The sequence below is a fragment of the Actinia tenebrosa genome, unplaced genomic scaffold, assembly GCF_029948245.1.
Source record: "Actinia tenebrosa isolate PJP-AT-01 unplaced genomic scaffold, QUT_ActTen_1.0 PGA_scaffold11__36_contigs__length_13525064, whole genome shotgun sequence".
Taxonomy (NCBI): domain Eukaryota; kingdom Metazoa; phylum Cnidaria; class Anthozoa; order Actiniaria; family Actiniidae; genus Actinia; species Actinia tenebrosa.
The window spans coordinates 10,472,420-10,498,388 of record NW_028292571.1 but is presented as its reverse complement, the minus strand read 5'-3'; the positions used below and the strand labels follow the sequence as shown (position 1 = coordinate 10,498,388).

At 35.0% G+C, this 25,969-nt stretch overlaps 3 protein-coding genes across 5 annotated transcripts; 2 read left to right on the top strand and 1 right to left on the bottom strand.

Annotated features, from left to right (window-relative positions):
- Nucleotides 1-336: 336 nt before the first annotated feature.
- LOC116298782 (octopamine receptor beta-1R-like) lies at nucleotides 337-2,466 on the bottom strand. The gene has a single exon (XM_031707336.2). It carries the CDS (start codon nucleotides 1,975-1,977, stop codon nucleotides 1,054-1,056), a length of 924 nt encoding a protein of 307 aa, XP_031563196.1. The 5' UTR covers nucleotides 1,978-2,466; the 3' UTR covers nucleotides 337-1,053.
- Nucleotides 2,467-2,841: 375 nt separating this feature from the next.
- LOC116298774 (C-type mannose receptor 2) lies at nucleotides 2,842-11,932 on the top strand. Of its 3 annotated transcripts, none has more exons than XM_089027824.1 (8): nucleotides 2,842-2,976; nucleotides 3,093-3,144; nucleotides 4,371-4,400; nucleotides 5,212-5,314; nucleotides 6,040-6,125; nucleotides 7,054-7,326; nucleotides 9,792-10,211; nucleotides 11,792-11,932. In XM_089027824.1, the coding sequence occupies exons 4-8, from the start codon at nucleotides 5,262-5,264 to the stop codon at nucleotides 11,809-11,811; spliced, it is 852 nt and encodes a 283-aa protein (XP_088883950.1). In that variant the 5' UTR covers nucleotides 2,842-2,976; nucleotides 3,093-3,144; nucleotides 4,371-4,400; nucleotides 5,212-5,261; the 3' UTR covers nucleotides 11,812-11,932. The 3 variants fall into 3 exon arrangements, with proteins under 3 accessions (XP_088883950.1, XP_088883949.1, XP_031563187.1); XM_031707327.2 differs by having other exon boundaries at nucleotides 2,843-2,976; nucleotides 6,931-7,326; XM_089027823.1 differs by lacking the exon at nucleotides 4,371-4,400 and having other exon boundaries at nucleotides 6,931-7,326.
- A 2,050-nt stretch (nucleotides 11,933-13,982) lies between these two features.
- On the top strand, nucleotides 13,983-23,897 carry LOC148912529 (brevican core protein-like). The gene is made up of 6 exons (XM_089027827.1): nucleotides 13,983-14,024; nucleotides 14,799-14,860; nucleotides 17,760-17,818; nucleotides 20,856-21,233; nucleotides 21,638-22,045; nucleotides 23,766-23,897. The coding sequence occupies exons 2-6, from the start codon at nucleotides 14,805-14,807 to the stop codon at nucleotides 23,783-23,785; spliced, it is 921 nt and encodes a 306-aa protein (XP_088883953.1). The 5' UTR covers nucleotides 13,983-14,024; nucleotides 14,799-14,804; the 3' UTR covers nucleotides 23,786-23,897.
- The last annotated feature ends 2,072 nt before the right edge of the window (nucleotides 23,898-25,969 follow it).

The following is a 25,969-nucleotide window of genomic DNA, read 5'->3' as shown; positions in this document are numbered from 1 at the left end:
TGTTGAAGTTGTGCTTGGTAATTTCGCAGACAGCTACGTAATTTTGTTTTCTGGTCGTCTTATGTCCTGTTTTGAACGTATTGCTCATGGCTAGCTTTGTGGCAGTTTCTATATCTAAGTGAAATGTTAATAGAGTACAGACTATAAGTGTGTAACATAAATACCACTAAATACTGCTAAATTATGCTAATCCTACTGTTTTCTATTGTTTAATTAGCACTATTTACTACTAAATAATGCAAAGTGTTGCACACTTTTAGTGTTTGTACTCTATAGTTATAATAATAAATAATAACTTATATAGCACTAACATTATAAACATAATCTAAAGAACGAAAAGAGCCTAAATAAAAGCCTAATTTGCGATGGTTGGCAGAATTGTACAAAACTGAATTTAATAATGTGATAGTGAGAATATAGAATGATATTTGTTAGATTGAAAACCCCTGCTTTGAACGTATTGAATGCTCATGGGAGCTTTGCGGGTACTAGTTGACTTAGAATAAATTGATTTTTTGAAAATGAAAAGCTCACTGAAGCTTTGCGGGCACTTTCTATATTTATTTGAAGTAAAATTGTAGATTGAAAACCCCTGCTTTGAGCGTATTGGTCATGGGAGCTTTGCTGGCAATGATTGAATTGAAGAGATTTTATTTTATTTTTTGAAATTGAAAAGCCCTGCGTTGATCATGAAAGCTTTGCGGGCAGTTTCTATATTTATTTGAAGTAAAATCGTAGACTGAAAAGCCCTGCTTTAAAGGTATTGCTAATAGAAGAAGCCTTGCGGACAATGATTGAATTGAAGTGAATTACATTTTTGAAACTATAAAGCTTAATTTGAACGTATTGCGCATGGTAAAGTTTGCGGGCAATTGATATTTATAAGAATAAAATGAGAATAATATAATATTCAAAATTCAAAGCTAATCAGCAAAATTTCAGGCGGAAGCCCGCATTGTTGTAACCATAGTTATTAACTATGTCGTAACATAAGAATACAAAGGAAAAAAATTGCCATAATAACAGAAAACAACCTGCAAACATGCACTAGAATCAATTCCAAATTAGTTGAATACACTTAGTACGGATATCCGTAAACCTTATTAAATAAATGATTGGATTAATACTGGAATTAAGACTAACAACTGTCAGCGATACAAAGTAAGCAAATACTGTTTCGTTAGTGCTTTCATTAGTACTCCTCGCTATAAGAGTGCCCACTAACGGTAAAGAGCACAAGACGAGGCATCCTAACACCAAAAACATTGTCCTTAAAATGTTTTTGTATCTAACAACACTAAAACTACCATTCGATGGGTTTGGTTGTTGGGCGTGAACTTGCGCCGTGTAAAGATGAAGAGCTCTGAAAGATTTGCCGTAGAAAACAAAGGTTATTGAGAGGAAGACCACGGATAGAGAAGTATCAATAACCAGTAAAGTTGCAGCAAATTGTTTGATTGCCGTTAAAAATGACAAGAGACTCGGCAAAATCCAAGAGGCTACAATCAATACACGAACTCTTTTCTTGGTGACAATAATGGAGTATCGATTTCTTAGAGTCAGTGCCAAGTATCTGTCTATGCTTATAGCTGTTACCATAAACATCGAAAGAAAACCAAAATAAACAATGACCAACGTTAGTAAATTAGCCATTTCACACATTCTTTCGATGTTGCTTTGTAGGTAATCAACGTTAAGAACGATTTGTAAAGGATGAAATGTCAGGCCAACCAAAAGATCTGTGAAGGCTGAACTTGTTATCAGTAAGTAAGAAGGCGTTTGCAGCTGCGGTGATCTCAAGATTGCAAATATAATGATTCCATTGCCCAATGTTGCAGTCAACATTAGAAAAGCATTGAGAAACAGGTTGACAATAGCAGTTATCTCTACCAAATGGACCATGGCTATTAACTTTTCGATGTGTAATTTTGCGATTTCTGGACAGTTTACTTTTACGAGTTCGAGTGTTACGTTCATTTTCGGGGGCTTTTCTTACATGTATTTAACGGCGATCCATCGACGTGAAGGCCTTTTATATAACAAACTGAGGGCAGCAGATGTTTGTTACAAACAATACTTACATTAGCATGTTTCAGTCCTGTTAGTGACAAACTGCTGCGAATTAAAAACTAACAGAAAAAGGCCAAGTTTGGGTATTATCTAAAAAAAGACAAAGAAAACATGTATTTTTTTTAGTTGGTCATAAAGGGCCTTCGCGTTCTATTACCTGAAACCAATATTTCAATTATCAATCTTCTCGTTAATTCACAGCAATTTGCCACTAACTGGACGGAAACAGGCTAATGTGGTTATTGTTTGTAACAAAATATCTGCTTTCGCTAGTTGTAAAAGGCCTTCACGTCCTATTACTTGGAACCAATATTTCTTTTTTTTTTCTGTAAAGGTAGTCTTTTACAAGCGTGAAAGATAAGGTTCTTTATCAACGTTTTTACTATTGGTGCAAATTCACGGGGACCAACAGACGCTTTTCGATTTCCAAATTACCGCTGTGTTTATTGATCTTAGACTCATATACTCAGGCTTAGCCTCGATTTTGTGTAGAATATTCACGTGTTCCAGTGAAGGTCCGTCAAAGTGTTTGTATTGTTGAAGTGGTGCATTCTTTAATTTACTGTTGGTATTTGCGAGTAATTAGACACTGAGTCGAGGCTAAGCCTGAGTAAATGCGTCGGTAATCAAGAAACACAGCGGTAATTTGGAACTCGAAACTGGACTATTGAAGACACGATCACGACATAAAAGGAGAACAAAGGAATCAAACTTGAACCAATCAGGGGCAAACAACAAAGCCTAGATATCTAAAAAACTGAGATGCTATAGGAGCGTTTTCACGTGACGTCACAGCGGCCATTATGGGGTACCAAAACAATACATTTTCCATCCTCCGGGAATTGAACTCTATTTTTATGCAAATACTGTGCAGAAAGTTTCTATTGTTTATGGCTGCCTTCTCACGTGAGTAAAAACGCTCTATAGATAACCCTGTGAACGAGAGATTGTTAAAATAATACTGGTTTGTCTGCTTTATGGTTGGGTTAATTTTTTAATTTTATCTTTTTTTTTTGTTCAAGTGATATTGGTTCGTGTACTCGTACATTAAGTTTGTGCTGGATATTTACGTGGGTATGTTAAGATTAACGCACTTTCAACAACACCCTATAAAGCTATATCTAACAAATAACACGTCGTGAATCTTAAAATTCAATAAAGCAACAGGTGAATAAGAAAAAATCTAACACATTAAAAAACCTAAGACTTCAAACTTATTTGGCAAATATCTGATTCTGTTTGAATTACTTCATACTTCGTGACGAGTTGATTTACCTCCAAAAGCAAATTTTGAAGTCTGAGTTTCAGACACATATTATTTTTCTATTAAATTTTAGCAATTTCCCACATCAAAAACCTAGTCCAAATGTAGAAGAGCAACTGTAGATACGCCATATTCGTTTCAACATAATTCCGGGCTCAGAAAGGTCATTTGGTGACAATATTTCTACACCTTTGACCGAATGCCACATTTTTAGGTTCTCACGTTGGTATGTATTATTTTTCACTCTCCTATAAATGCGGTTTTTTCTCATTCCCTCCTCCCCTCCCCCTCCCCGCAAAGTGTCATGACAAAACTATAAAACATTTAGCTAAGGGAGCTAGCCCAGAAGTCCACTTTATTACGAGGACATAGTGGAGTGGAGTGGACTGACAGACTGCTCATAGACAGGAAAAAACAAGTTTTTGCGATATTCAACTCTTTAGGTTGAAAAGGTCCTAATAAACGGACGAAACTAGTCCCTAAACTGCAATTGTGTTGTTGTTAATGCGTGGGGATTATAAAAATCACCATAGAGTGTGTATAGATATGAACATTTTAATGAAGTAAATGAGAATAATTTCAGACACCGAATTTCGAATGAGCCGATACTAATAACATCGACATAAGACGACCGCCTTGCTATCCTTTGTTTCAATTAGGTTCGGCTCATGTGAAGTTCGACGTTCGTCCACCAGTAAATGGTAACATTTTTTCCCCAAAACATTTTCTACTCAACAGGTATACCGACAAAAAAACTTTTTCCCCCTTTTGCTTCTCCTTCAAATCATTTCTGGGATCTTCAAGAATCTTCCATTTGAAACACTATTTTCTGTTAATGAAGAGTTAATGTACCTTTTAAAAATACTTTATTAACAATTAGTTATTATGATTTTAAGCAATATTTAACATTAACAATAACAACATTTTGACACCTGTAAAAGACGACATTGATATAATGTTCATAGTATACGTGTGAGGTAATAACAACAGGTGCTATATCATAAAACACGTAAAAACCTTTATTCTTCATGAACAGACATTACAGTTGGTCAACGCTGTAACAAAGGTAGGTCGGTTGTTTATGAAGAATTATTCTTAACATTGCATACTCTCTGCTATATCTATTATTTAGTCTTAAATGTTTAGAGAAAATATTTATTTTGTTAATTTGTAAATCTTACATATTTCTTCTAAGGAAACGCAATAAGAAAATACACATATTCCAAGGGAAAAAAAATTCAAAAATTCATTATTTGTTGTAGTTGTAGTATATTTCTCGCCGTTCAGGTTCATAATATGTTGCTCTTTCGAGAATATATGTATGGCCTACAATCTCAGTATAATATCTCGTGCATCCCCTGACAAAGGAATTCCGGGAAGCGACGATGTTTACGAACCTAGACTCTTTTCTCTCTTTCGTTGTTCAAATCAGAACAACCAGTCTCGAACTCCTGCAGCGATGATGTTCACGACCAACAACGCTTCGCCCTCTTTCGTTCTTAAATTCGGCAAACCAACATTTCAGGTTTCCACTCTATGCTAAAATCGACTTTTCAATTCCAATTGGAATCCAGTGGAAGAAGCTCCATTTTGTGCAGCCACTCTTAATTGCCATTAGTTTAATTTAATTTAATTTATTATTATTATCTATTTAAGGTTTCCTTTCTTCCGTTTCTTTTGTTGGAATTATCTATTAATCTATCTATATTTATATAAATAAATGATATTTATATGCTTTGATTTTCCTACTATTTAACTCAACAAATAATAATTATAAAGTTCTAACGTTAAGTTAACTCTAGTTCCAAAAGTAAGAAGTTAAGATGAGATAAGAGATTTCTCTAATCTGGTTTTCAAACATTTTCTATGTTTTTCAGGTTATCAACAATCAAGTCTCTTTGAAAACCACGTTATTCACAGGCGAAAAATGGCTTCAAGAAACTATCTTTTCTTTTGCTCATTTTTCATTTTTCTCTTCTGGCAAGTAAAATATGACGTATATACTTGTTGTTATTCCACCATTCTCAGCCTTCATGTTACAGCGCTTTTCAATCACACAAGCAAAATTGTGAAAAACTTTTTCGATACATAATAGAGATTTAGTGGACGCCAATCAAAATGTTTCCCAGCATTGACGGAAAACACAAAGCTTTTAAGGGCACGTGTCTATGGAATGTCATGGAAGCGCATTGATTGACGTCCACCAAAACCTACTTCGTTACGATGGCAAATACCCCATTTTACAGTTCCATTCAGTGACCACGAATGATAGTTCCTAGCCTAGGAGTTTTCGCGCATAGCAATGTAACTGTTTTTATCTTTATAACGATTTAATTTCATATGAGAGTACAATAGTTTTTTCTGTAATTACGGTTTCTCTCAGTAAATAACATGTACCTATCAATCTATTCAAGGGCGGATCCAGGGGAATGGTCGGGGGGGTCGCGACCCCTCTGTCATTCCTGAGGTCAAACGGGCTTCCTGTGGTAAAAATGCGACTGGGATTCCTTTGCCCACAAAATATACCCCCCCCCCCCCTCCCCTTCAAAAAACCCTGGATCCGCCCTCGCTATTCTTGGAAATCATCATACTCTTCCTTCATCCCGATGGAGGAAGAGCGACTCTGCCGAATCCGCTGATAATTCCCAATATCCAATTATTCATTATTATCTATTATCTATTGTTATTATTATTTTATTTGGCAGGGCTGGTGCTACAAAGGAAGAAAATGAAAACGAGCTTCAAGATTCCTCTGTTGGTTGTGATTCTCCTTCTTCTATAATATGTGGAGGTATGTCATGCTTAGAACGCTTTAAATAGGTGTACTAAGCAGAGGGAAACATCTCCGTCGAGGAACCACAAAACATACTGCTTTGCCAAGGTTCCAGTCATTAAGTGTCATTAGTTATATTCCAAACGTTAAAGTGCACGATGTGATTATTTGATTAAAGATTTTGGATAAAACTTACATTTCCGTGAAAATCACTTTCGGTGCAGTCATTACCGGTCAATAACATAATGTTGCCCGCTGAGGGCCTCCGCCGGGGAAACATCGAAACTTGTTCACGTTCACTTGATACTATATTGATCAATCTGTCAGAGTACGATAAATTGAAGTTTGACAGTTGGTATGTGACAAAAACTCATATTATGGGCTATGAAATAGGCCTTTTGCAATATATTGTCACATGATTGTCACTGGATGGCTTTCAAAAAAATTGGACTTCCTTTATTTTATTTTTTCGCTGGATTACTAACGTCGCATCCAAAACCTTTTCAACAATACTTTTTTCCCCTTATAAACTTACTTTCGATTTCAAGATACGAAGCAATTTAATGTTCGTTTGCCATCCAGCAGAGCCTTTCCCAAGGGAACTTGAGCTGGATTTATTCGTTATCAAAGTCATATATTAGACGCGTGACTGTTTGTTGCAAAAGGCCTAATCGCGTTAGGAAAATCGCGAGACAAAAATTATTCGTGACTAATAAGGCCAATACGGGATATATTTTCTCTCAAATTGCAGCCAGCATAAACCGGTATAAGCGGCGCAAAATTGCAATAACTTATAAGTATTGTATGATTTTTCTGCTTTAAGTACCGGCCGGAGAAAATTGCTTAGGAGACTCGTGTTACACGTTTAACACAGACAGAACAAGAACATGGAAGGATGCCCGAGACGAATGTAATAAAAGTAATAATGGTGACTTGGTTTCCATAGAAACAAAAGAAGAACTGGTCTATTTACAGGAAAAGATCAAGAAACTCAACCTTCAACATCATAAAGAGTGGTACATTGGTCTCTCAGTTAAAGGCTCACTATGGGAATGGTTCAGTGGGAAGCCTCTTACAATTAACCATTGGTATAATGATGAACCAAGTAATTATTTCTGGAAAGAAGACATCGTTTACATATCACGACAGCCTCCTGCAGGTGGCTTTGGCGACTATTACAAGAAGTACCCCAGAGGTGCAATATGCGAAACAAAAAGAGGTAAGAGATTTGACTGGTAAAGCATAACAAATAAAATCGCAATATTATCCAGATATTAACAGCATTTAAAAAATATTTCACAAACTCGAAGCTACCAGTTGGGTTTATATTGGCGCCAATGAAAAAAAAGTTAAGGCAAGTTTTGGTTGACAGCAGAGAATGAGAGCGAGTCAACATTATGTACTGTTCAATAAATGAGCAGGAGTGTTTCATCGAGTTTAAACCAAGAGGCTTAGCCGAGTGCCTTATAATACGCGATAAAATACGATCTGCAAATTTATTGAAAAATTTAATTATAATAAATAATATTAGTAAAAATACGCAGGTGATTATAGAAAATCTCGCGGGCTGATTAGTCAAGAAACTCACACTATCACACGATAATCATCTCCAGAGAAAATTCAAAATGGCGGCCAGCCGCTTTGTTGCTGTTACCGGAAAAAATGCCTTTTATCTTATCTTTATTTTTTCTTTTTGAAAGAATCACCTGGGTATTCATACTAGAACAATTATTTGCCTCAGGCTCAGTGATTATCGGGGAATATTTACCGAAACGCGAGTCCCGCGAGTCCCCGATAATCACTTCACCTAAGGCGAATAATTGTTAAATAATGATAATAATAATAATGATAATAATAATGATAATAATGATAATAATAATGATAATAATAATGATAATAATAATGATAATAATAATGATAATAATAATAATAATAATAGTTATTATTATTATTATTATTATGTAAATTTTATTATGTTTTCCAAACTCAATCGTAAATCTTGCTATATATAGGCAATCTACGATTAGCTACTTGAATCTTTTACACATAAGTACATGAAAAATACTAAAAGCATTGATTGTACATTTCAATAATAATCAATTATACATAATAATAATAATAATAATGATAATAATAATAATAATAATAATAATGATAATAATAATGATAATGATAATAATAAAAATAATGATGATAATAATAATAACATTGCTAATAACAATAATAGTGAAACGTCTGTACTGTACAATTGTTAAATTTGTATACATCTTTGTAAAATCAGTCATGCAGATAATTGCTTAGACTATTCATGGCCGCAATATTCTGTGTTCATGTAGCAAAAATGTCTGAAGTTGAAATAAACATATGATAATAATAATAATAATAATAATTTAAGTTATTTCTCAACTTACTATAACGCCTAGGATCAATTAACACACTTGTTTATAATACACACTTGCGAATATAAAAATATAAAATCCCTATGCATAATCATAAAGTTAAGAAAAAATACTATTAACGATAAATTAATAATTCCATTATAATAATTTAATTTTAAAAAGAGATACGATACGATAATAAAAAGTATAAATCCGCAAAACATATTACATGTATGTATACTACAAAAAAATGTAACGATATATAAATGGCACGAAATCTAATTTACGTATAATACTTTTAAAACTGTTGGCACTAATAGCATTTCTGGCACTGGTTGTTTGTAAATACCGAGAATTAATCGCCAGACAGTCGGGAAAAACCGATATTTGGGATATTTTTTTAAATAACACTTTGCCGTCGGGATGCTGTAGAAGCAATGACGCGAGAATGTAAATTTTACCAATTTTGAAAGTCATCGAATCCAGCTTGGTACACATAGATTCTACCTTGTCACCCACCGAGGGATCCCAAGAACTATGCATTGCTAAATTAACTGGAAAACTATTATTGATGTCACACAAAGCTTCTCATCATTAATACTAAAAGCAAACGCGAAGCACATTTTAGCCAAAATATATTGCTAATTTGTACAATCACATACAAATAAGCACTATATTTAGAATAAAATTGAGTGGGGGGGGGGGGGGGGGGGGGAGGGGGAGGGGGAGGGGGAGTTAAAACTAGGTAAAATTTACACTCTCGCGTAATCGCTTCCAAACTTTTCTAAGACAAATAGTAAAAACCCAAATATCTGTGATATTTCTAATGTTTTGGAAAGAAGAAATATAAAGGTTTCTTGTGTCTAAGATTTGACATCGTCCGTGTTTTTGGGTTAATGAGCGAGCGTGACGACTTGATTTTGAAGAATTACTGTAGACACACCAACCGGGACCTATTGAATAATCTTATTATATCAATGTGCTATCTGATTGGCCGGTTCAAAATATTGAATTAAATGTCGCATTATGATAGGTTAATGATACTAGTTTATCATAGTGGTCCCAGTGGGCGTATCCGCACAGTAAAATTCGGTTCGGCGGGAAGTTTCATTGCTATTTTTGAAAATATTTCACCAAAGGATTTTGATTGGTGAAATAAAAAGAAATTCGATTTTTTGCGCTTGTCTGGCGATTGTATTTATACATACAACGACTTTGAATACCATAGAGAGGAACGATTTGCTGATGCACTGACGATACGCCTCCTTCGTTTCCCTAACAGTATTTTATTTATTTTTTTATCTAGTATCCAATGGAAAGTATTGCTATGATACCTCTTGTTATACATTTCTAAATCGAGAACAGTATTATGATGTTCACAGAAAACAATGTAAAAAATTAGGAGGCGATTTAGTTTCACTAGAAACAGAATGTGAATGGGCCTACATCACTAAAGAAATCAGGCGACAAAAAGTCACCGGCAACCACAGCCATGCAAACGACGATTGGTTCATTGGTCTTTCAAGGAAACCTCTTACGTCGTGGAAATGGGTTAACAGTGCATCTAATTCTTTCGACAAACGCATATGGACGCATACATATCCCAGGGGTAGATCACCATATGTTTCAATGGGGATCGCCGCTTTATCAAAAAATCCCGAGAGAATCTTCAAAGATGCGCTATCCGCCTGTGACGAAAAGCCGTTTATTTGCGAGAAAAAAATAGGTAAGCACGATATTTCGTGTTGGCAACTACTTTGTTTTTTTGTTTTGTTTTTGTTTGTTTTTGTTTTTTTTGTTTTTTTTTTTTTTGTTTTTTTTTTGTTTTTGTTTTTTTTGTTTTTTGCTTTTTGTAGTGAGTAGGTAGGTGGAAGTATGAAAGGGGGTGGACGGATGGATGGGCAGACAGGCAGACAGGCAGACAGGCAGACAGGCAGACAGGCAGACAGGCAGACAGGCAGACAGGCAGACAGGCAGACAGGCAGACAGGCAGACAGGCAGACAGGCAGACAGGCAGACAGGCAGACAGGCAGACAGGCAGACAGGCAGACAGGCAGACAGGCAGACAGGCAGACAGGCAGACAGGCAGACAGGCAGACAGGCAGACAGGCAGACAGGCAGACAGGCAGACAGGCAGACAGGCAGACAGGCAGACAGGCAGACAGGCAAGATTTCAAGACTCAAATTCCCACATGTCAGCATGGTTATATGTCTTTTGGTTGAACTTTGAAGCCCACACCAAACGTTTGCAACATACATTCGCCCAATAAGACTCAGAGCGTCGAAAACTTTTTGTAATGCCTGTAGTTAACGATAGAAACTTGAAGAATACAGTACCGCGTTGAAGCAAGGGCGCTAGGACAGAAGGATTGGGTTATTTATCGCTGTGTTTGTTTCACGTATTCGTGGAAGCTACATAGTGTTCAATGATGTATGTTTGTTTCTAAATGGATACTAAATAGGGCTCACTTATCTTAAAAGTAAACGTCCTTTTCGACCAACGGTCTTTCTGGTTTGAATCAGCTGTACGAAGTGATTATTAACTGCATGCTGCACTATTCGTACCATATCAGTCGATCACAATGATCTTTGGCTAGCTTGACCTCAAGGTCGTATTACGGATAACGAATCGTGGTTCGGGTTTCGTTTTGCGTTTGTCAAAGTCATATCTGTCATCGCTGTGTAAACAAAGTACCTTATGTCCCACCAAAATAAATACATTATAGCTGTGTTTTCACTAGGACAATTTAAACTAGCTTAAATATAACACCGGAAGTAAGGCAAAGTACCTAAAAAACTACCTGGCAAGATGGTTTAAGTTATCCTACCAAATAAATCGGCCAATCACAGTGTTATTCTTGAAAGGTGGCTGTCGGATTAAAACACCACCAAGAATTTTAGGCAAGTTAACATTTCTGTTGAAAACACAGCCTATCTGAGCATATAAGAGCACGAAAGAACCGCTCTCTCTATATTACTGTACTGAAGGTAAATTAGATTAACTTTTGTAAAGAAAGTAATCGCTAATGAAGCGACGCCGGCGTTGCTTGGTACGGATGGATAGTGCAGAGGTAAAGCTCTGTGATCAATGTTCATAGATAGATGGATGGATGGATGGATGGATGGATGGATGGATGGATGGATGGATGGATGGATGGATGGATGGATGGATGGATGGATGGATGGATGGATGGATGGATGGATGGATGGATGGATGGATGGATGGATGGATGGATGGATGGATGGATGGATGGATGGATGGAAATTATTGAAAATTCACAGGCTTTTTTATTTATTCATTTTTAGAGTACCATCCACCAACATAACTCAAGAACAACCAAAATCACATTATCTAGGATGATGAAATTTGAAAAAATGCATTAAAAATAAAAGAAATTAAACCTAAAGATGTTAAATAAATTGTTGAATAAATTTGATTGTCATCAAGATATTTCTCAGTGTCTTTAAAATTGACCTCTGTTCCATGATGTCTGGTGTTTACTCTATAGCTGGACTGGTGAATTTCTATCCTCGTGCCCCTAGGGATTTCCTGGACCTTTCCTAAATGCCCCTCTGTCCTTGCTCAAAAGACTAGGTGTTTTTCTATCCTCTTGTCCCTAGGGATCTCAAGAACTCCCTTACATATCCCCTTGTCCTTAGTCAATAGATTAGATGTCTTTCCACCTTCTCGTTCCCTATAGGCATCTCTTGGACCTCCTTTACATTTATCCCTTTGTCCTTACTCCATAGACTAGGTGTCTTTCCACATTTATACCCCTAGGGATCTCCCATAGAATTCCCTTAAATGTCCCTTTGTCCTTACTCCATAGACTAGGTGTCTTTTCATTCTCATGTCCCTAGGGATCTGCTGAACATCCATTACATGTCCCTTTGTCCTTACTCCATAGACTAGGTGTCTTTTCATTCTCATGTCCCTAGGGATCTGCTGAACATCCATTACATGTCCCTTTGTCCTTACTCCATTGACTAGGTGTCTTTCCATCTTCATGTACCTAGGGATCTGCTGAACCTCCATTACATGTCCCTTTGTCCTTACTACATTGACTAGGTGTCTTTCCCTCATCTTGCCTTTAGGGATCTCGAGGACGTTATTTAGGTTATCGAGGTTTATGTGTCCCTAGTTTCTTCCCATGAAACTTATTAATAATTGTTTAAGATAAAACAAAGAAAACCACTAATGATTGAAGCTTCAGATCGGTTATTTAAGCGAATGTTGATTGAAAAAATAAACAAATTGTCCAGACATGTTTGGCGAAAACATATAAAGATTGGATTCTAAAATTTTTGATTATATATTTCGTAACATTTAGATAGATTTTGGACGTTTCAATTCCATAAAGTCAATTATCAAATGTGAGAAACATCTTGGCTTTCTGAGAATCTGTTTGAGCATTCAGTACTTATGGCTTCAATTCTTTGACTAAACGAAGCATTGCACTCCATCCCCTCAAAGGTGGATTGAACATTTATTATAATGGTTTCAAATGCTTGATATATATAGCATCTCGTACATGAGACAGTCTACCCTTACAAAGCTTTATAATCTTGAAGTGTTCGTAGAGGCCCGTAAAATAATGATATCATTTGTTCATTTTTTAAATTTTATTTTTATTTTTTTGAATTTGAATTTTTTGTTCAAAATTTACAAATTCCTACTTCTAGGGAAAATAAATTTTAAAAGATAACCGTGGACTAAGAGAAACCCTCTTTGTTTCAATTCAAGGTCATTCCGAGTTTGTAAAGGAAATTTTATCAAAATATTTCGAAATAACAAACTAATTACAGAAAGCCATATATTTAGGTAACTGCGTTGGTAAATATTATTAATATTATTATTATTATTATTATTATTATTATTATCATGATTATTATTATTATTATTATTATTGCTATCATCATTATTGTTATTATTATTATTATTATTATTAATGTTATCATTATTATTATTATTATTATTATTATTATCATCATTATTATTATTATTATTATTATTATTATCATTATTTTCCATTGCATATTGAAGTAACCAAGAATTAGTACTTCACCATAGCTTTTCACTAGTACAACGCTTGGGTAACATTTTTCTTTTCTTTCTTTTCTTTTTTTTTTTTTTTTTTTTTTTTCTTGTTTTTCTTGTTAATGGATTTGCTTCTCAACAGCTGGTATACCGGCAACAAACTTTTTCCCCCTTCTGCTTTTTCTTATAGTAGGAAAAAATATTTGATGATCAATTCATTTCTGGGAACTTCAAGATTCTGCTATTTGTAAAACACTATTTTCTGTTAATGAAGAGTTAACGTGATTTTCAAAAATGTTTTATTAACAGTTATTTATTACGATTTTAAGCAATATTTTTAACATTAACAATAACAACATTTTGACACCTGTAAAAGACGACATTGATATAATGTTCATAGTATACGTGTGAGGTAATAACAACAGGTGCTATGTCATAAAACACGTAAAAACCTTTATTCTTCATGAACACACATTGCAGTTGGTGAACGCTGGAACAGAGGTAAGTCGGCCTTTTATAAAGACTAATCCATAATATTGCAAACTCCTTTCTATATCTGTTGCCGAGTCATAAATGTTTATAGAACATATTCACTTTTACGTATATTTTGTTCTTTATATATTTTTAAAGTACGCATTACAAATGTTGTTACTTCGTAAAATTTCAAACTTTCTTCTTTTCTTTTCTGAGTAAACAGGTATTCCCAAGAATTTCTCACAAAGTCGATTTCATTATTTCTTGTAGGAATTTTTTTGCTCATTCATGGAAATAGTATGTGGTCTACCCAAAGATAATTTGTCTATCAGTAAAATATCATTAAAATATTGCGAGTTATCGTCGGACCTAAGAATTAAAGCAGCGATGATCTTTAAGACCCTGGATCATATATTAACTTTCGTTGTTCAATCCCCCGCAGTGATGGTCTTTACGACCCTAGACACTTTTCTCTCTTTCGATGTTCAAGTCAGACCAACCAATTCCCCGCAGTGATGGTCTTTACGACCTTGGACATAGAGATAGAACAAGTTTCTTTAATACAAACATGTTTCAGCGCACATACCGCCATCATCAGTGGATGTTAATAATGCAATAAGTGTATAACCTAGATTATATAATTCGTTGTTGAAGTCTGACCAACCAATCTCCGTAGCGATGATCTTTATCATTTGATCAGAATTTAAACAAGTAATCAAACTATTTTTATAATATATTGCTTTTCAGGCTAGAGATAATCAAGAACTCTGATTTTTTTTTTTTTTTTTTTTTTTTTTTCAGATCTAAATGGCTTTAAGAAAGATATATTTTTTCCTTTTTTCTTTCTTCATTTTTCTCTTCTGGTAAGTAAAACATGTATCCTTGTAAGTGACATGTAAAACAGTTTTCGTATGACTGTGAAAAGCCAGACCTATCACATTTATTGCGAGGTAACATTCCATCCAATCAAATACCCTGGTCACAGCATAAAAACGGGGAGGACGCGGCCAAGTAAATGTCGCGATTCTGCCAGATCAATCACATTGAACGAGAAAAAAAAAACAACAACAAACAGCCTATTAAAATTCTAGAAAACATCACGGTCACGGCACGGCACGCTTATTGCACTGAGCTTTTCACAAGCATGCAAAAACTGCACTATTTTTTTGTGTTACTTCTTCTGTACCACTGCAGTTTTCATGTGTGTTCGGAAACTCATAAGGGAGTTGGAACTTTTGACGCTATTCTCTACTTTCACATCCCTATAATGCCTTGAATCTTTGGGGGGTACCCATCAAAAAACTGTCCCAAATTGAAAGGTTTCTTAATTGAATTTATACTATACCCGCTTTTATCTGTACAATACTGATTATCAGTTTATTCCAAGTTTTTTTTGCGTGTACAGATCATCAAGAGTTTTGGTCTTACAGAAAATGTATTGACTTACGAAAATTTTTTTAAATCCATCTTTTTCTGATTTTTACTTCTTCATTTTATTTTTGTATACCCAACAAGGTATTTTCAGCATGGCCTGATCAGCCTTCAGCAAAATAAGTGGGTTTTACCCTCTGGTTACCTCCCAAATACTCAAAGGATTATTGGGATGTGAAAGTAGAGAATTGCCATCCTTTTGATACCATATATGGAATTTTGATTGTGGTTACAGGATAATATACTAAGTTTTCTAACCCTCGGATCTTCCAACAAAACATGTACATTTGGGATATCTCTTGAATATAGTTTTTTGAAATTTTGAAGAAGAGGACATGTTTAACTGTAGAAAAATTTGTCAAGAAAGACGTATTCTAGAGCATCGTCCAAAAAAAAAAAAAAAAAAAAGAAAAAAAAGAAGAATGGCTTTTAAACGATTCGTTGTGTTTAGGCCAAGCAATTCAGAAGACATTAATGCAAATACAAAATTTGCCAGTATTGGAGGCCCAATTACACGCTTAAACTGCGTTAACACGACACCAGACGAATTTGAAATCGGCCAAAAAGTTGTACGTTTGTAGACAGAACCTTGCTGTCCGGATAAAAAAAAATCTGAGACCTCAAAAATAGTCTCCTCCACAGCCGTTATTAGTTTCGGTCCCAGATCCTCACGCGCCTTTCCATTAACGGCTGCTCACTTGAGCACCACAACATTTGATTCCTTTGGTTTGATTTAGACAATGAAAAGGTTTTTTTTTGCCCATCAAATCCAATAGGCCTTTTGCAACAAGCCGTCACGTGCTGATATATGACTTTGATAACGAATCAATTCAGCGCAAGGTCCCTTTACAACTTGACAAGAACGACTGAGACAGAATAGAAAATAATACAAAATGCAATGCAAAATACAAATTAACAATATTTTTTGAATATTTTTTGAATATTTTTTAGCTTTTTAAAGTGAAAGACAAGGCACCGCTCTTTATACAATAACATATCTCTCAACAACATCAAATTTAAGCTAATTTGTATAATCATACTAGCTCGACAAGCTCAATAAACAGCTGAATATTTGGTGGAATTTTATATCTTATTCAATATTGAAATAAACTATCTGTAGGAAAATATACAATTATTGCATGGAAGTCTTCTTTGGCTTGCCGATGGGAACCAGTGATGACAGGAGGCGAACGAATCTGCATCTTTTCTACGACGAAAAACAAATTCGAGAGTTCGTTAAAGATTTACAAAGCTAAAAAAAGGACGAATAATTGTTGTTGCAATATGCTCTTCGTGTTATATTTCATCCAGCAATAAAATAAATTAAGCTTATCTATAGAAATATTAAAAATGTTGAGAGAAGGGTTTGTCGATTGTCGAAAAGAAATGCTTGTTATAAAAAAAGTAATAATATACAATTGTTTGCTAAAAAAACACACACCTGAATTCTTGAAGAACACTTCTTGATCCATCTTTGACTGCAAGCACCTTTTTTTTTTAATTTATTTATTGTAGGTTTATATATTGCCCTTTACGGTGTTTTCTGTGCATTGGAGAGACATATTTGCGAGTAGTTTTGCTTTGATATCAAGCGGGATCCCTGTGTTGTGTACGCGGAAGTATGTACGTGTGTACTATGTATGTATGTACGTATATATGTATGAACTGGACGGAAGTGACGTCAGCAAAGGCATGAAAAATCAACTCGAGTGTGGGTTACCATTTCTTTTAAGCATGGTGCTCGGCCTTCGGCCCTTGCGGTCGCTCGCTCCGCCAAAATAAAGATATTTTATAAGGGAATTTTTTTCTTTTTTGAAAAGGTTTTGGATACGACATTAGTAATCAAGCAAACAAGGCACAAAGGCACGTGTTAATATTTTGCAAAAGGCCTCTTACGCCCCTCAATTGATTTGGATTGAAAAATTGATCGATAATGTGTAAAAAATATGTGTCAATAACTTTTAGTACGGCAAACCGTAAACAATATGCTTTGCGCATGATCAGACCGAAACACTAACATTATAATATTGATACGGTTCCGTGTAAACAAAACGTATTTTTTCAATTATGCAATTAAAGAGGCGGTTCCGTGTGAATGGTAAATACTGGTCAATTTAATTATGAATGGTTAAAAATTATCATAGTAGTAGTATATTAGTATATTAGGTATATAGTAGTAGTGATAGAAACTTTATTCAACAATAAAAAGAAAAATACGTATACCATCATTGATGAGACCCAAACCAGAGGCTTATGGAGCGCAAGCAGGTACCTTGTGAACGCAGACTTAGATCGAGAGCATTTAATATCATTATTATATGTAATTTTCAGGGTGCGAGCAGTAAAGGAATTGAATGCGGAAAAGCTGAATGACATCACCAAATGTGGAGGTATGCAATTTGACAGTACACCAAATATTTTACCACAATTTTGTGAATTTTCTCGCTTCCTGGTTGGCCTAAAGAGGTTCAACAGGAGAAAATACTTCTAAATATATTATGTCAGCAAGTCATTCGGTGGTAGTCCTGTATCCTGACGTTAGGCACCGGCCTCATCTAAGCTACATATATTTCTTTGTATATAAATCCTTAATTTATTTTATTCCTATGAAGCCCAAAGGGTGGCTAATGTGCTTATTTCACATTACTTGTGACTATAATTTATATTTTGGGGTGTTTGGGTATTTCTTTCTTCCTTTACTACTGATATTTTGATCATGAACTACAAAGAAATGTATGGAGCGATGTTCGATGTTGAGTGTATGACGTCACAGACTCCAAAAAATAATCGTAAAAATATCATACTTTCGTCCTGAATATCGAGAAAACACTTCATACAGTGATTATTGGACCTTTAAAGAGTATTCTTAGGAAGTTTCAGCTGAATCCAAGTTTGAGCGATTTTCGTCATAGTAGCACTTTAAATAACAAATTAAATTGCAAAATAATTTGAACAATTGAAAAGTGAAATTGAAAAAACGTTGCAAAAACGTTGTAGTATACATTTATGCATTTATACAAATACCTAATGAGATGCATATTGCAATTTTACTTTTTTAACCCTCAAAACCAATTGATTTATAATCTGTAGGATGTAAAACATAAGAATAAAATATTTTGACTTTCATTGAATGAAACAAATAATAAATAAAGCTAGTTTTCTGTTTTGCATGTCATTAAATATACTGAATAAATTAGGTATTTGTATAAATGTATACTACAACTTTTCTGCAATCGAGTGTATATATATATACACACATACATATATATATATAATATATATATATATTATATATTATATATATTATATATAATATACACCAAATCGCTAAAACTTTGACAATTTAGTGATATATATACATATATATATGTATCCCCTTTTTCCTATTGTCTTTCCTTGAAAATCCAGGTAAGACAATAGAAAAAAGGGGGATACACATATATGTATATATATCGTTAAAGAGTCAAAGTTTTAGCGATTCGGTGTATATTATACAACAACCATAAACCATCTACACATTCAAAAAGAAACAGACAACGGAACATCATCTGGTACAACCCTCCATACAGCAAGAATGTACAAACCAACGTCGGAAGCATCTTCCTGAAGCTCATACACAAACACTTTCCCAAGCACCACAGATTTCACCGGATCTTCAATAAGAATAATATCAAAGTGAGCTACAGCTGCATGCAAAACATGAAAAACACCATTACCAAACACAACAAGAAAATCTTCAACACCGATACCGATCCCGCCACCACCTCTGAGAAAACATGCAACTGCCGTAAAAAAGATCAATGCCCTCTAAACAACAACTGCCTCTCCTCCAGCATATATACTATATATATATTATATATATATATAGTAAAGATTGGATTAAAGACGAGACATGTTCACTGTAACTCCGAGTTTCGTGCTTACGCACTCATCAGACAGACTTTAATGAAACATATTCCTATTACTGTAATATTTATATACAAGAGGTGTAATGATTATTTACAAAAGAAGTATTGTTCGGAAAGGAGTTAATTAGCTAGGCCTGGATTTCTATTGTTCATCAGATAGAACTTGTTTTCATGTCGGCATTTGGAGATCAATTCGGATCGCTTGTTTAAAAGAGTGTCGCTGTTTGTTTTGTTTTTGTTTTTCAACAGTATAGACCACATTACATACTTTGTTATATATTATATATATATTATATATATGTAGTGTTTAAAAAACGAGTAGGATTGTTTTATCAGGTATAAAAGCACGAGGCGTAGCCGAGTGCTTTTATACCTGATAAAACACGATCTATGAGTAATCCTCATAGTATTCGAGTGGTCTTTATATAAAGATCACATGTGTCTGTGAAAATAACTGTCGAGTTGTAGGCAAGGTGAAAATTCTTTTTCTGGTTGGAACAAGCGGAGTTTGTTTTGAAAGGTAACTTATCTGTAAGGAAAACGCCAGCAAACGCTTTGGTACTTTTAATCCCGCCTTGAATCCCGCTTTGAATCCCGCGAGTCCATTACCCATAATTCACCCGATATAGTTATGTACTATATACTTGGTGGGATCAGAATTTCTGCATATCGCTGTATATATATATATATATATCGAATCCCTAAAACTTTGACAATTTAAAAAATGGGGTTACACATATATGTATATATATCTTTAAAGTGTCAACGTTTTAGCGATTCGGTGTATATATATATATATATATATATATATACACACACACACACACACATATATATATATATATATATATACAGCGATATGCAGAAATTCTGATCCTTTTGGATATACATAAAAGCATATCAAAAGTATGTGAGAAATTATGGGATATCATTTCTGATATTTTTTCCAGAAAGCCCTAGTGATAGGCTGCTCGAAAAAAATATCAGGGATGATATCCCATAATTTCTGATATATTTTTGACATACTTGTATATATGTACAAAAGGATCAGAATTTCTGCATATCGCTGTATATATATATATATATCCGTAGCGAATTTTGTGGGTAAATAACATATATAACCGTATTTAAGACTTACGGTCACCGACTTTGGACCGGTAAATAACACATTTAACTAGCTTCGCTTCGGGAAACATCGAGACTCCAGGGAAAACAAAACTAACTAATAAAAAACAAAGTAGAGTAGCAACAGTATTTTTAGCCCCCTTTTTCCTTTTTCGTATTTTCAAGTCTGTAACTTCTCGGTAGAAACACTGTAAAATCTCTGGGGTTTTTTTATTAAAAAAAAAAAAAAAAAAAAAAAAAAAAAAAAAAAAAAAAAAAGAAAGAAAGAAAAGAAAAGAAACAAAGATAGAAACGTTTATTAAATATAATACGGGCAATTTTTTCCTTATCTGGACCGACTTTAGGCCGATAAAACATTTATATATCTTTTTGTTTGATTGTTTTTCCACTTTAGAAGAACCCGGTGAAGATTGCTTCAAAGACTCTTGTTACACTTTCCATACCAACGTACAAACATGGAATAACAGCAAGACAGAATGTGAGAGAATCGGCAGCAATTTGGTTTCTCTAGAAACGGAAGAAGAAGTAGATTATCTACAGAATAGGATAAGCAAGTTTCACAAATTTCCACGGGCTGATTGGTACATTGGCCTCTCTGTAGAAACACCACTGTGGCAATGGGTCAGTGGAAAACCCCTTACCTATGATCATTGGGGAAAAGACAAACCAGAGTCAAGCAAAAAGAATAAAGCTGTCATAGTTGCAAACTCTTCTTTGTTCAGTGACGTTTTATATAGAGCTATAAGGCCTGCAATATGCGAATTTGGACAAAGTAAGAAATGAAATTCACTGTACTGCGGCTTTCGACATTCAATGAACTCAGTAGTTGCAAGCTGCACGCTGAATTTTGATTTTTCGCTGCTGTCAATAACAAAAACATTCAGTGGCTTTTATGTTCTTGGCTGGCGGCAGTGAAAAAAATATCCAATATTCCGTTAAAATGTCTGAGTTCGCAGAATATCAGAGCCCTCGTTTTTCGCCGCAGACCATTGCTGCACGCCAAAACTAAAAATACATTTTAACTCCTTTTTGTGCTGTGCTGCGTGCCGAGCTAAAAATGGATGTGCTCTCTTATTCTTACACATACTTATTCTTTTTCTTATTCATACTTATCTTCTTGACCACCTTTGTTTCTCTAACAGTATCTTTTTTGTGTGTGTGTTTGATTCATATTAGGAAAGTATGGAGAACTTTGCTACCAGCAATCATGTTATACATTTGAATTGCGACCAAAACGTTGGGATGTTTACAAACACGAATGTAGGAAGATATATGGCGATTTAGTATCTTTGGAAACAGAAGGAGAATGGTCCCACATTAGTAATATAATCAAAACTAAGAGTGAGCGTGAGTGGCACATTGGTCTCGAGGGAAAGCCTGTCAAATCATGGAAATGGATTAATGATGCATCGTTTTCATTAAGGAACGATTTGTGGAAGTTAGAAAATCCTAGAGGTAGAACTCATTTCGCCTTCATGGATGTCGGTACGGATGCCTGGTTCAAAGACCCTAAAAAGCGCTATATCTTCGGCGATGCAGACAATGTCTCAGATGAAAAGCAATACATTTGCGAAAGAAAATTAGGTAACCACTTTTTTTATTTTTTATTTTTTGCTTTCTTACGTAAAAATATTCTTTGCTACGATTTCTACTTCAATGCATTGGGGGCTATTTTAGAAGACAAAATACACAAAATATGTCCCCTAAAACTCTCCCACAATGCACTGCAGTGCCAACTCGGGCTCGACTCAGGCGGTTTTTACATCATAAATGATAGTTTTATGTAGTTACTCAATCGTTTAAAAAAATTCCATTCGGCTACTAGTTTATAACTGTGTTCCCATAGCCAATGATCTTGGGTTTTTTTCTATTGTAGGTTATATTATTAATGATGACTTTCGATATTTTTGTAATTAAATCTTCTTTTAACTGCCAATTCCAAAGTATAAAAGTTTTTTTTAAATCGTAAATATTATCTATAACATTGTCATATGAGCTTGAATGAGCTTGGATCCTGCATACCTATAGACCGTTGGGGAACTGGGCTCGGTTGTGCGAAGAATGTTTAATTTAATTTAATTTAAATTTAATTTACAGCTTTTATGACGCATTTCGCTACGCCTCAATGCGTTTACAATGTGTATCACAAATAAACTATAATTAAGACGTAATAATTATAATATATATATATATATATATATAGATAACTAGACTAAAATGTTATAATAATGATAATCTAAAACAAATTAATTAATATATAGCTAATATAAAAGTGTGGTTAAAACAAATATAGGGTTAAAATTAATATAGCATAATAAGATAGCATAATCTGTATTTCATAAGGACGCAATAGATCAGTCAAAAGCTTCTTTGAAAAGATATGTTTTAACTAAAGATTTAAACTGTTTAACAGTCTCAGCATTTTTTATTATTTCTGGTAGGTTATTCCAGAGCTTAGGCGCAGCGATAGAGAATGCTCTATCGCCATAAGTAGATGTAAATGATTTAGGAACTATCAATAGCTTCTTAGAAGCAGAGCGTAAAGCGCGCTTAGGTGTATAAGATTCTAATAAACTGTTTAAATATGTTGGTGCATAACCGTTGATAATCTTAAAAGTAATTAATAAGACCTTAAAAGTTATTCTTTGCTTAATAGGCAGGCCAATGCAATTGGCGTAAAACAGGAGTTATATGTTCTCTGCGCTTAGTTTTAGTTATTAGTCTGGCAGCTGAATTTTGCAAGCGCTGCAACTTATTTAATTGCTTTGTAGGTAAACCATGCAAGACGCTATTGCAATAGTCTAATTTAGACGTCACAAAAGCATGTACTAGGCGTTCTGTGCTCGTTTGATCAAGATACTTCCTAATTCTACCAATATTTCTAATTTAGATGCATAAACATATTCGAGTGGATAAATTTCGTGGATAAGAGCATTAACTTAAATACACTGAATGCGTATTTAGACATGGGATAGTGCAACCGAGCCTTGGATGAGGGTTGGGTGGATGCATGAATGAAAGGAAGGTTAGAAAGACGAATAGACGGGTGCACGGACAGACGGACGGTCTACGGACGGACGGTCTACGGACGGACGGACGGCGGACGGTGGACGGTGGACGGTGGACGGTGGATGGCGGATGGCGGATGGCGGATGGCGGACAGACGGATATATATATGGTATACAGCTATGGATGTATTAATAAATGGATATTCCAGACCATGCATTCCCATTTTATTTTAAAAGTTAATCAGTTGATTTGCTTCTAAAAATGAAATTGAAAGATAATTTTTATTTATCTACAGTGTACAGGCCACCCCAGTGAGTCAAGGAAACGTAAGGCAAAGATTGCCAAGAATGATTAATTAAAGTACATCATTGAGGCTGTTTAAATAAAAAGGCATCAATTAAAAATAAAAGATACCTGAAGAATTGAATTCAATATAATTGTCATCCAAATACTGATACTTATCTTTTCACTCTTGACCTCTTCATGCCCGCTAGTCTCGCCTTACGTGTTTCTCTGTCCATTATCTTCATTACATGTCCCTATGTCTATATTCCATCAAAATGTCTTTCCATAGACATATCCCTTGCATGGAATAAAAAAAAATTATATTTTGCAAACGCCACTCCCTGTGAGGGGCTCTTCCGAGAGGTTTCCAGCTCCACACGCACTATCACTATTTCTACAGTCCTATAAAGAAACGTTGTCGTTTGATCGGCTTCATCCCTACGCGCTTAGACCGAAAAGGATCATGGGGATAATTAATTCACAGTTACTAGCTGCCGCATATGTAATCTAACACGTCTTTAGCTCGATGTTTTCGAATCTTATTTGATTTGCTAAAACCATGCCTGGAGCATACGGCGAAGATTTAAACTGGCGAGCAGTTTGGATGACGCAAGTTCTGGGTAATTTACCCGTTATCCTTTTCGGTCAAGGCGCGTAGGGATGATCAGATCAACGACAGCGTTTAGTCAAAGGACTGTATATTTACAACATACCGACACTCAACCCACATATTTTTTTTAAGAAGGGAGGAAATCGATCGCGAAAAGCAAGAGAAAACCCTCGTGTCAAAAAACTCAACTCTTAACTCTATGATCCAGTCTGAGCCGGGGCTCGAACCCCGACCACAGCGGTGAGAGGCGAATAGTAAATCACTCTAAATTCCACTTTCATATCCATATGTCCATAATACACGCACAAAGGTGTCTTTCTATTTCATGTCCCTAAGGAATCTCCTGGACTTCCCTTACATGTGCCTATATTCATACTCCATATAGATAAAGTGTAGGTTTTTGAATCCTCGTGTTCCTATGGCAACCTAGCAACAATAACTAGGGAAGTAGAAAAATGAATGCGGGACCAGTGTTTTTTATCTCTTCGCTGTTGTTATTTAATTATAATTATTATATAGCTATTATCTAATGTTTACTTCAAAAGAATCCCTGTTTACATTTCACACTCAAGTTATCGTCCCCAATCCAGTCAGTAGATGACTCCCCCATTGTCCCTTTATCAAAGATTAAGGTAGACATTTTGAAAACAAAAGATTCCATATATGGTCAGAACCAATTAAGTAACGCAATAGAAATAGATTAGCGTGGGATATTCTAAATTCAATAGAAACTTCTTAAACTGGAAATTTGAATATCACGCGGAAGAACTTTATTTGAATTTTCAGGAAACCTCCTAAGGATTCCTTGATCATCTCCTATATTTACTATTGCCTCACGCCTTTGATAAAGTGTATCTTGTTTCCCTTTGTCCGTTGGGATACCCTGAACATATCTCCTGAACACATTATGTTCCAGGAATAGCCTGAACACATATTTTACATGTAACCGTTTTCAAGAATCTCCTGGCAATATCTCTTTCGTCAGTCATGTACCCTTGCCCTAACATCTCCTGAACACATTCAGTACATGCACAATGATTTAAAATACGGATTTACTTTTACCCAGAAGAAGGCTCCTGAACGAAGGCTTATTGAACAAATTTTCAAAAAAGGTGTCATGTGATACGACTCTTTTATATGTGACACGTGATATGAATGTTTTACATGCGACACGTGGTACGGCTGTTTATATGTGACACTTGAGTTTCAGAAGGAATTGCACCGTGTAAGAACCCAGCTTTGTGAAACTTTCGTCGCGAGAAAGTTTCTCGATAAGTAGAACTGCTTTCTACTTCTACAACCGGAACTTGTGCCGCGAAAAAGTTTCAGTACGGAATTGAATTACGTTTTGTAACACCCCCATAAAACTTGTCTCGCAATGCAGTTGCACCGGCACATGCAAGTTTCAGCTTATAACGTTTCAAAGGTGTAACAGGGCATCAACTGAAAGCTGATAAAAGCGTGATTTTAATTTCTTGATAACTTTGAAAGGTCTAAAACTTAACTAGTAACTGATTTAAAAAACGAGAAATAGAACTGTGATGGACTGAAGCCCCTTTTTAACCCCTGGAAAAAAACATCACGACAAAGCGTACCAATTTTTA

Excerpts from the sequence above, each read along its gene's own strand:
- LOC116298782 (XM_031707336.2), bottom strand. The coding sequence starts at position 1,977 with ATGAACGTAACACTCGAACTCGTAAAAGTAAACTGTCCAGAAATCGCA.
- LOC116298774 (XM_089027823.1), top strand. The coding sequence starts at position 5,262 with ATGGCTTCAAGAAACTATCTTTTCTTTTGCTCATTTTTCATTTTTCTC. Across the intron at positions 7,327-9,791 it reads AATATGCGAAACAAAAAGAG|TATCCAATGGAAAGTATTGC; the intron begins GTAAGAGATTTG and ends TTTTTTATCTAG. Across the intron at positions 10,212-11,791 it reads TATTTGCGAGAAAAAAATAG|AGTACCATCCACCAACATAA; the intron begins GTAAGCACGATA and ends ATTCATTTTTAG.
- LOC148912529 (XM_089027827.1), top strand. The coding sequence starts at position 14,805 with ATGGCTTTAAGAAAGATATATTTTTTCCTTTTTTCTTTCTTCATTTTT. Across the intron at positions 14,861-17,759 it reads TTCTTCATTTTTCTCTTCTG|GGTGCGAGCAGTAAAGGAAT; the intron begins GTAAGTAAAACA and ends TGTAATTTTCAG. Across the intron at positions 22,046-23,765 it reads CATTTGCGAAAGAAAATTAG|TGTACAGGCCACCCCAGTGA; the intron begins GTAACCACTTTT and ends ATTTATCTACAG.